At 36.2% G+C, this 12,026-nt stretch overlaps 1 protein-coding gene across 2 annotated transcripts in view; it reads right to left on the bottom strand.

Annotated features, from left to right (window-relative positions):
* Positions 1-12,026, bottom strand: part of LOC149249386 (high mobility group B protein 9-like) — a 106,118-nt gene that overhangs the window by 68,414 nt on the left and 25,678 nt on the right. For both annotated transcript variants that reach the window (XM_089458683.1, XM_089458682.1), the window contains exon 2: positions 11,200-11,278. In XM_089458683.1, coding sequence (XP_089314809.1) covers positions 11,200-11,278 — 79 coding nt within the window. The remainder of the gene's footprint in view (positions 1-11,199; positions 11,279-12,026) is intronic.

Raw genomic sequence — 12,026 nt, 5'->3', positions numbered from 1 at the left:
TAGTTGCCTGGCCTTAAAGGGGTCAGATTAGGGCAAGGAAAGGAGAGAGAGAATTTATGGATTAAAGTTAAAGAGATTATCAACAAAGGAGAGTCAATCCCTTATCCTTGGGTGCAAGGTTACTTGGGAGCGGGAGCGGGAGCAGCAGTGACATTTTCAGAAGCTCCCGATTTGGGAGCGATTCCAAGAGCGTATATATATATATATATATATATATATATATATTGATGCATATATGTCAACAAAAGCATGTAGAATGATGAATTAGATATAAAAAACATAGATTGAACCATATAACAACAATCATCTAGAAGTTATAATCTTCATCAACCACGTCCACAAGTTAGTAACATAGTAACATACAACATATTGGGTCTCATGATTCACCAATCTTAAAGTTTCAAGCTTTCAAAATTCAATATATAACATTTATCATCATTGATCACCAAAGTTGTACTTGTAAGCTAAGTGCAACCATTACAACAAATAATATCTAACATGAAATGAAATGTTATAAAATGAAATGAAATGAAACAACTCTCACGAAGCATCATATTCATAATTCATTACTAATGAGTTATAATTGCCAACTTCAAACTTCCAACTTAAATTGTCATATATTGTTTACAAAAAATATCATAATAAATATGAATGAGTCAATAGTTATAAAAACTACTAGAAAAGACAAGTAAATCTCTTATCTATTGCAAATGCTTGGGCCTCTTGCTGCCATGAGAAATGTCTAATTTTTTAGTCTTATTGGAAAATCAAGATCTTTATCATTAATATCACCCTCTAAGCATTAATAACCAGAGGTATCTTAGTCATTACCTTTGGATCTGTATAGGGATCTTTGTCATTAATATCACCCTCTAAGCATTAACATAAAATAGAAAAGGCATGGCATGTCAAGTCAAGATTTTGTTTGAGTGATGCGTACATTTTTTGGAGGGTCATGACAGAGGAGTTCGACAATAGTTATAAAAAATACTCAAAACTAGGAAAGACAAGTAAATCTATTATCTATTGCTAATGCTTGGGCCTCTTGTTGCCACGAGAAATGTCTAATTTTTTAGTCTTGTTGGAAAATCAGGATCTTTGTCATTAATATCACCCTCTAAGCATTAATATCCAAAGGTATCTTTGTCATTACCTTTGGGTCTGTATAGGGACCTTTGTCATTAATATCACCCTCTAAGCATTAACATAAGATAGAAAAAGCATAGCATGTCAAGTCAAGATTTTGTTTAAGTGATGCGTACATTTTTAGGAGGGTCATGATAGAGGAGTTCGACAACCAATGTCACTAACATCAACATACATAGAGGGATTGATGCTCTCAATTAAATACGAGTTCCATACCCTAATACAAGACAAAATGCAATGAAATCATTGCAATCCCTTCAATCCTGAAAAACTGATAAGTCTGTTGGATTTTGAATGAAATCTAAAACTCTACCTTCTCCATATGAAATCCAATGAGGTCGGAACCACTCTCATACATCCTGAGTCATTTCATGGTAACGTTAAAAATTTAAGTAAAAGGATGAAAATTATGATTAAGGAGAATGTCACTTTCACTTTAAGAATTTATCATTACCATGAATTGCATATCAATACTAGAGCCATAGGCTTGATCATTAGGTTTCCCCACTGAAAACTTATTTGTTTCTTTAGGAAAAAAAAAATTGCATTTGGAATATTAGTGCAAAAAAGACTAAATGCTCCCGAAAAACCAGGGAGCATTTTTTTGTTGGGAGCATTTTTAATCAACCCTGCTAAATGACCAAAAGGTTGCTAAGGAGGAAGGATAGTTGATGCCCTAACACCAACAACCCTTGAAATTAGCTATGCAATGGATCAAAAAGTTCACCACTAGGATTATCATCACATGTTATTAAATGAGTAATGCATGTAGTGATGATATCTAGACTCTTATCAATAGATTTTCAATAATTAGGGCACAATAGAAAACCCTAGATTCAATATTCCATAAATTAGACATAAAGAAAATAATATTCAACAATGAGTTTCACTTGCAAGATAACACCTAAATATTTCCATCCATTGATCCAAGACAATAGCTCCAAAGACAAACAATTTACTCCAAATATCAAAATGCATTCATAGGTCACATCTCTACAACAAGAAAAGAGTGTCGAAATTCTCTAAAGAGAGGTTGAAATCTCCAAGTTGTGATGTTGATTTTATACAAATGATCTCTCCTCTATTTATATGGGGAGTCGGAAAGTCTATTCAGCCTAATGCCCCCTGAAATGATAAAATAATGTGCTAATTACAAGTTGACCTAGTAGCCAATGATAAAACATAACTCTTACCCACAAGTGTGAATTGTAGGCAATGTTATCACAACCGGACCAGAAGGATAATTGATGACCTAGCACCAATAACCCTTGAAATTACCTATGCAATGGATCAAAATGTTTCATGGGAGAGCTAATAAAAGTTCACCACTAGGATTATCATCACATGTTATTAAATGAGTAATGCATGCAATGATGATATCTAGACTCTATTCAATAGATTTTCAATAATTCGAGCACAATAACAAACCCTATATTCAATATATTCCATGCATTAGACATAAAGAAAATAATATCCAACAATGAGCTTCACCTACAATATAACACCCAAAGATTTCCATCCACTGATCCAAAACAATACCTCCAAAGACAAACAATTTGCTCCAAATATCAAAGTGCATTCATAGGTCATGTCTCTACCACAAGAAAAAACGATCAAAATTCTCTTAAAGAGAGGTTGAAATCTCCAAGTAGTGATGATGATTTGATACAAATGATCTCTCCTCTATTTATACAGGGAGTCATAAAGTGTATTTTAGCCTAATGCCCCCTGAAACGATAAAATAATGTGCTAATAACAAGCTAGATCACAAGCCAACCTAGTAGCCAATGATAAAACATAATTGGTGCCCACACGTGTGAGTCGTAGACAATGTTATCGCAACTAGCCGTTCAGCTCTTTTTGGCCCAAAAACGGACTAAACCAAACCTCTAAACCGACTAGTTTAGTATCAGTCCGTACAGCCCATATCCAAGCAGCCCAGGAAATTTTTTCTTTTCCTAGCCCCCCCACCTCCCCTTAAACTTATTTAAACACACCCACCCCCTCTCGTTCATCCACACTATTCATTTGAGTCATTTGAAATTCTTGAGATGAGTTCGGTGCGGAGAATTCAGAGAGTTTTTTGCAAGGTTGTTCTAAGGGAGTTTTTCTGTAGATTTGAAGAGCTGATTAGAGCCTTGGACAGTTTTTGGGCTGATTACTAATGGAGATTTTTGAGCTGCTACAAGGATTTTTCTTCCAAAAATATTTGGGTGTTGTTGAGTGGTTTTTCGATTTGATTGAAGGGGCATTTTTTAATTTTGTGGGGGTTGCTACAAAGCTGATTTGGGAGGATTTTGAGTTGATTTTCTTCAAAAAAAAATTAGAGGGCAAGTCAAGGTATTTTTGTCATTTGTTATTGTTCTATATTTCTCCAAAAAATTGTTCATTTTTCCCCTAAAATTTTAAAAACCCTAGTTTTTTTATAAAGATTTGTAATTTTAATTTGCAAAAATCCTTATGGTCATTATTTTCTTCTATTTTTTTCTCAACAATTGTTGAAATTTGCAGGGTTATTTTGAGGGATTTCATTGGAAAATTTGGGGGAGATTTTGGAGCCGATTGAAGAGTTTATTTTCTTATTTGTGGGAGCTTCTTCTCCTCTCAAAATTCACAGATCTTCTCCAGGTATTTCGTGGCTTCTATTCCTCTTTTACTTTTTCTCTAAAAAAAAAATTGAAGAAATTCTAGGTATGAAAGTAATGCTACTATTGGTCAATATGAATATATCCTTATTTCTTCCCTTTCTAGTTCCTCTCTCCTGGATACTTGGGATACTTGGTTGGTTGATAGTGGGGCCTCTCATCATTTCTTTGGGTATAAGGAGGTTCTCTCTAATTTGGTAGAGAGGGAGTCCAATTTGAAGATTATTCTTGGAGACAACTCCACTCATCCTGTTAAGGTATTTGGTTGAGTTAAATTTCATTTGGACTCCGGGGAATCTGTTTTTCTTCATGATGTGATGTATGTGTCAGGGTTAAAGAATAATTTAGTATCTATATCTACTTTGGAGGATAAAGGAATGAGAGTCACCTTCATTAAAGGAAAAGAGCTTACCTGGCCTATGGGATCCCCTATGAGAGATGCTTTTACATAGTGATCTATATTTGAAGTGTTGGAAAAAATAACTATGTCCAGTGTTCAATAATGTACTCAAGTCATTATGTAATGTACTTGTCAAAAGAATAAAGAAAAGAATTTTTATTATTGTAACAATGACTTATTAAAGCATGGGTTTCATGCTTGGGTCATCATTATATTAGTCAAAGTCCCCATTGTGCACTCTTAGGATTAATATTGAGTTTATAGAGTCATTGTACATTCAAAGAGTCCCTTCTTGGGCTTTCAGATCATGTAAAAAGGTTTTTGTATCAAGTCAAATATGAATTATGTGTCCACAACATGTCGGCCTAAGGACCCCCATTCGACCCACAAGAAGCCTATGTATTGAAGGAGGTCAAAGTCATTTGGAGCACACTCTCTCAAGCAATTCGATATCTTTAGAAGAGCTAGGAAGCCCGAAGTCTACTGCCGGAAGGAGAAAAGGAGTGCAAGTTTGGGGGAGTCTCTAGAGAAGAAGAAAATTGAGCTTTTGGGATCCCTCTCTCTCTATTTCGTGGTCTGTTTTGAGAGATCGAAGTCTCCTAGGGTTTGGCTGCTGCCAGAAGTTGCATGTTGCTGGAGATTGTTGCCTAGTCAAAGTTTTTGGAAGGCATCGACGATCTTGGAGGCTGACATGGTGTGGAGGGAAAGTTTGGTCTTGGTCTAGGGTGAAGAGTCTCAAAGAATACTATTGAAAGGAAGAATTATCTTGATTGGGTTTTCCCCTCAAGGGTGGTTTTTCCTTGGCATGTACCTATATCTTGTGTCTCTTGTTTTGTGACCTTCATGTATGTATAATTGCTTGATGAAAGATAAGATAATAAAGAAGTAAAAGAAGCCAACAGACTCACAAATAATTATCAAGAAAGGAGAATCAAACCCTAATATAATATCTTTGATTTTTCAACTCCGACTCAATATTGACTCAAACTAGTTGATTCCAATGACTCGGTCTTTGTTAGAAGTACATTAAATATTTAATTTTAATGAAAAATCATATCTTTTAAGATTTTCATTAATGTTTCCAAACTCAAAGCATTAGAATAATAGAGAGAAGACAACACTTGTTCAAAGGATAATCATGAATATATCTATTATATCAAAATGGCACTGAGTGCACTATCCAATACATGTAATATATAGAGATTAGAAGAAAAACATATAACCAAAGCTGCTCCAAAAACCAACTCCTCAATGTTTCTCCAGAAACCAATTCCAACTGCTCACAAACTTCTCACAGATGCTCACATAAATACAATGGGATAGTTGTGAGGAAATATGAGGGGGTTGGATCACCTTTATAAGAGTGGGAGAAGGGTAGAGGGGCTAGGAAATAGTTTAAACAAAAAAAATGATTTCAAGTTTGCCAAGCCCGCCCTTTTTCTTGCCCCACTGAGACCAATCGGTTTAAGTTGAGCTCAGTCAATCTAACCGGTCCATTACCAAACTGGTCGAATCGGTGACCAACTCAACTGGTTTGGTAACGGACCGACTGTCGAACCGGATAATTGACCTAGTTGGTCCGTACAGGGGTATGGCTCGGTCAACCAAGCCGATTCCAAGTGAGACCGACCTAGTTTTAAAACTATGCCTAGAATTTAAAACCCTGGGGTTTTCTATGCATATTTTCATTTCTTCCTATAAAAGTTGTCATTGCCCGCAAAAACAAGAATGATCCAGCTTGGGTTCACTGCCATTTAAATGAACAAGGGATAAAAATCTGCAACTATTGTGGGAAGAAAGTTAAGGGTGGGGGTGGGGGGATCCAAATAATTAAAGAACACCTAGCACATTGGAAAGGGCAAATAAAACCTTGTGACAATGTATCTAATGATCTTAAAGGGGGAAAACAAGAGAATTAAAAAAGATAAGGACAAAAGTCAAAAAGATGATGTTGTTCTTAGTGACCCTGATTTTGAAGAATATATGCCCAGTTTTGAAGTTTCTTCTAGTTTCCCTACTAGAGTTGGAGAGAATATTTCTGGCCCTCGTTCAAGTGCTTTGAACTTGAAGATGACAACAACCTGTAAAGGGATTGACTCTTTTGTACCTCGCTCCAACCTTGATTCTCAACCCACCCATGATGTTAAATAGAAGAAGATAGAGGAAGTGACATATGAATGCATTGCTAGATGGTGGTATGATGCAGACATACCTTTTAATGTTGTTAATTTTGCATATTATCAGCCCATGATTGATGTTATAGCTTCATTTGGAGCAGGCTTCAAAGGCCCTAGCTTTCAATATATCAGGGAGGCACTTTTACAAAATGAGGTCCAAAGAATACAAGAGTACCTTACAAATTTTAGGCAATCATGGACCAAAACAAGATGCACAATTATGTTTGATAGATGGACTAATGGTGGATCTCACACCATATTAAATTTCTTAATTGCTTGTCCAAAAGGTACTATGTTTCTCAAATCTATTAATGCCCCTGATCAAGTGAAGGATGTACAATTACTATTTCATCTTTTGGATGAACTAGTTATGGAAGTATGGGTTGAAAATGTTGTACAAGTGATCACAAATAATGTCCCTAACTATGTTGCAGCTGGAAAGATGTTGGAAGAGAAACATCCCACCATTTGGTGGTCTTCATGTGCAGCACATTGTTTGGACCTTATGCTTGAGGATATTGGCAAACTTGAGTGGGTGAAGAAGTGTGTGGATGATGCAAAATACATAACCAAGTACATCTACAGCAACTCATGGGTTTTGAACCTTATGAGAAAGCACACTGGGTGTAAAGACCTTGTTTGATCAACCATCACACGATTTGCAACAAACTTTCTTTCACTGCAATCCCTTGTTCAACAAAAATCCAACTTGAGGAAGATGTTTTCCTCTGATGAATGGAATGCATCTCAGTGGACAAAAAAGGCTGAAGAGAAACAAATGGTTGACCAGTGAAACCTTCTCTATAGATGCTAGAATAAAGACAGATGAATGGCCAAGAGGCAATGCTGCAACAATATAATGAAAGACAAGTAATCAAACACAACAAGATATGCTACCAATGCACAGATCTACAGGCAGGATCACAAAAAATATCACATCGTAACAATACAAAATCAAGCACGCATCTAAGCTACCCTAATTTAATTATAGTGCACAATAAAACTCAAGAACTTTTCACATCTTCCTGGCTCTCCCTTGAGGAATTCAAGCTAGTATTTGACAACAAATTTTGGTCAAAGGTAGAGGAAATTATGCTATTTAGTGAGCCTCTTGTCAAAGTTTTGCAACTGGTGGATAGTCATAAACTTGCCATGGGTTTTGTTTATGAGGCCAAAGTACATTCCTTTATGGAAAATCATTGATGAACGATGGAACAAACAACTCCATAGACCTTTACATGCAGTTGGCTACTACTTAAATCCAAGCTATGGAATTTTGGATTTCAATGCCCATTGCTTATAAGTTTTAACTTTTAAATGTTTTCATTCATTACTAATTAGAAAAGCTTTACAAAATATTCATATGTTTTTGTTTTCTGAACTTTAGAGGTACCATTACATTAAAAATTTTGAGGTTAATGGGGAGGTATTAGGGGGATTGTATAGATGCATTGAGCACATGGTCCCAAATTCCAAGGCTCAAGATCAAATTCATAACAAGCTATTGAATTTCAGTGAGAATATCGATACCTATAGAATTTCTATGGCTATAATAAATAGAGCAAAGAATGGCCATGTAAGAATTGTCAAAATTTACAAATCATTGATGAAAGATGGAACAAACAACTCTATAAGCCTTTACATGCAGTTGGCTACTATTTAAGTAATTTTGGATTTCAATGCCTAAGGGTTTGCTTATAAGTTTTAACTTTTAAATTTTGTCATTCATTACTAATTACAAAAGCTTTACAAAATATTTGAAATTGGTTGATGAATATGTTTTTGTTCTCTAAACTTTGAAGGTACCATTACATTACAAATTTCGAGGTTAATGGGGAGGTATTAGGAGAATCACGATGATGATTCTGATGATGACATTGACAACTAGCACTTGTAGGTTGTAGCTTTAGTATTGTAGACTATCATGTTATTTTGGACTATACAGGCCTTTTAGAGCCTACTTCTTGACTTTTTTGGTTCAACAATGTTTTGCACTAAGTGTTATTTTGGTTATATGAACTATTATTTGCTATATAAATGTGAACTTTTACATATTTGTGAAAAATGGTTTGTATTCATATGGATGCACATGAATATATATGTTTTTCTTTAAAATATGAATATTTTACATGTTTTTAGTAAACTGATTTTTTGGTCCGACAATCCACAGGTTTTTCTAGTTCAATCACCAATTTGTTTCTGATAACAGTGGTCATAGGAGAGAGAATGATGACATCATCCATGTGTGAGCCCTTCTAGGGCTAGCGTTGAGGCTTATTGGTGCCATGATGTGAGTAGAATCCCTCTAAAATCGCCTCCTAAGGGTTAGCCCTTAGGTCCCTATCAATGTATATGGACCCTGATTCTCATCTTGGGGTACAAAAGTGGTCTCATGGGTCTCCAAGTGGTCAGAATGCCTATCTCTGCTCCAACATTAGGGGCTTTCAAGGTGGTGCTAGCCCTCTCATGTCTAATGGCTCTGCTCTTGCTAGTTCTAGGAGCCAAGATTTGGTGGCATTGGCTCCAAGGAGGTCAAGAACATAAAAAATGTATATGGATGAGAAAAAATGCAAAGCACATTCTTATTGTGTAGCTCACAAGAATTCCCTTCTCCCAAGCAAGCTCCTCCATTTGGAATCTAGCAAAAAAAGGGAATGCATTAATACAACAACACTGCTTTTGGGAATTCTGTGATGGACAACAATATTTTGGGAGCACTGATGGTAACAGCGCCCAAAATTCCAAGACAAAAACTCCAGAATTTTGCACCCTTTAAAAACCAAAAAAACAAACTCTTTAACTTGCTCAAAAAACTTAGCTCACTTGGGCGAGCCCCAACTCTTCCTGCGACTTGTCTTCAGCGGTGTTTTCCCTGCCTATGATCTGCGTCCTTCATTTTGGGGTTTTTCTTTCTTGTTGTGCAAACTTGCTTTGTTGCCTTCTCCTTTGTGCAGCCTCTTTCTCTTATAGGCGTTGCTACTTGTTCAATTGTTTGTGTCAGCGCTCATTCATAAGTCGGGTTGACCTTTGGTTTGTCGTTAAGGCACCCTTATCGTTCAGGCTCACCGAAGTGCCTGGCATGCAACGCTCATTCGGGCGTCTGGGCATGTGCATTTGTTTGTTGTGCATTGCACACTAAGCCTTCACCATTTAGTTCCTTCGTTCACATGTCATGCCGACCGTGCTCACTATGCTGACCTCCACCCATGTCGCTCAGTCAACCGCCCGTGTTTGACTGTTGTGCACGTCAAGTTTGCCTATGGGCACACAAACACCCCGCCTTCGTGCCAGCACGCCCAGGGCACTTGCCTTTGTGCCATGCACTCATCATATTTGCTTCGCCCAACAATCGATCCATGCACTTGATGTGTCGTGCCCGCGTTCCACGCCCGTCGCATTACACGACTTGGGTGTGCATGGCCTATAAACTACTAAGGGTCGTCATGGACGCCCATTTGACCCTGGTGCCAACTCAAGGCCTTGACACCTACTCTAGGAGTCCCAATTGCCCCCTTTCTCCATGACTTTATATGTACTTCACATTTTCAGGCAATACAAAATATTTACCCCACCATAACAAAAACAAACAAACAAAAACACTATTAGAACATCAAATACAGTTTAGCCATGTCTTGACTACTTGCACAACAATGGCAATAATTATTCTTTAGATTCAAATCAACCATAAAGTGACCATTACTATTGCCATAAGCAATACCAAAAAAATTCCATTAAAAGCACTTAAAAAAATACCACATAATAAAGATACAATCCTTTAATGCCAATATAAGAATAGCAACAGAAGATCGAAAGGCATCAAGTACCAATAAATTGCCAATAAAGGACTTTAAATAAATATATTAAATACCACATAATAGAGTGGGATCCTTTTATGCCAATGATAAATCTAAGAATTGTAGCACAAGAGAGAAATATATCAAATCCCAAACATGACAAGGGAGATTTAATGACTGGCATACACCTCTGCCACTTAAGTTTTAATGACTGACATACACATGATACATCTACCACTTAAGTTTTATCAAAAGGCTTTTAGAGCTAGCTACTTTCATGCAAGCATTGGAAACTATAAGTCATAACAGAAATGCATCGCATCCAAAATATGACAATGGCCAACTAATTATCATTAACTGCAAAAGCCTTGATTACTTATAGTTCCATCAAAATTAACGTTAGAAATAATAGAAGGCAAAAACGGGCAAATAGAAATCTTTAGTGAGGTGTATGGTTGGTTTCTGCCAGACAATATTTTCAATTCATAACAGAAACGCATCAAATCCAAATGCATAACGGAAACTATAAGTCATAACAGAAATGCATCATATCCAAATGCATAACAGAAATTATAAGTCATAACAGAAATGCATCACATCCAAATGCATAACGGAAATTATAAGTCATAACAGAAATGCATCACATCCAAATAAATAAAGGCAATTATAAGGAATAACAGAAACGCATCACATCCAAAATATGATCAGGGCCAACTAAGTATCATTAACTGTAAAAGCCTTTTCCACTTAAGTTCCATCAAAATTAACATTAGAAATATTAGAACATAGGCAAAAACATGCAAATAGAAATCTTTACTGAGGTGTATGTTTAGTTTCTGCCACACAATATTTTTTATTCTAAAAGTTGAATACCTTGCTAAATTTGCCAATAGGAGAGAAATAACAATGAAGATATCAAGTTAATGCTCTAAATATCTTACTCTTCAAGATGAATTATGTTTTAGGCATCAAAGCCTTGAATGGAAACTTTAAAAACCAAACCAGGCAACAAATAGAGAATGGGAATGAATGAATACCTGCTCTAGCCCACCACATGCAGTGACTTCCCTATAGAATGCATACAAGTCCAACTCCTGCCCTTCTATATGTGGCACACTGTCAAAGCAATTTAAAGGTTAGACTCAAAATTAAATTTCAGAAGAACAATGCTTGGGAATGATATGTATGATAATGCTAACATGAAAAGCCCCTTAGATATAACCTAGCCAAAAAGGAAACTAAAGAATGTACTATGACACAACTTCTAAAAGATAGAAGACATCAAACACAGCAGCTAAGATGCCAACAAAAATGTTCTCTACAACACCATCCTACCCAATCTTTTGAGAATGGTTGATTACTGCAGGCAGTATCTACATCTTTACTAAACACACCCACCAGTTCAAAGAAGGCCATATGCCCACATCTAAACGGAGGCTGTCAGACAAGATCGGACACATAATGCAACCATGAATCTACTAAACTCGTCACAGTGTTTGAAATTATTATATAAAGCTAGTTAGAAGGATGCAGGGAGTAAACATAAAGAAAGCTTTTCATACAATGACATGAGCAAGATAGTATGCAGTTGAGTTCCCTGACAACAACCTCAATGTGGACTTGAACAATATGGTACCATCAACCATGACAGTAAGAATCATAAAGCGCAATTGGTAACAAAAATCACAATTTAGACGACAAGTAATCCAAACCCTCAGTTAAGAAGAACACTGCCAGCATTTCTTCTCATATATCACCAACAACATGACTACTAAAATCTACAAAAAAAATAAGAAACGATAATCACCAATTGGATCTATGCAGCTAATAGTAAAGATAACATAATGATAGCGTACATAATACT

This window comes from Pinus tabuliformis, chromosome 7 (genome assembly GCF_031772625.1).
Source record: "Pinus tabuliformis cultivar Carrire ecotype Pingquan chromosome 7, CPIR1, whole genome shotgun sequence".
Classification (NCBI taxonomy): Eukaryota; Viridiplantae; Streptophyta; class Pinopsida; order Pinales; family Pinaceae; genus Pinus; species Pinus tabuliformis.
Note: the sequence above shows the minus strand (reverse complement) of the source record. Positions and strands in the feature narration are given on the sequence as shown.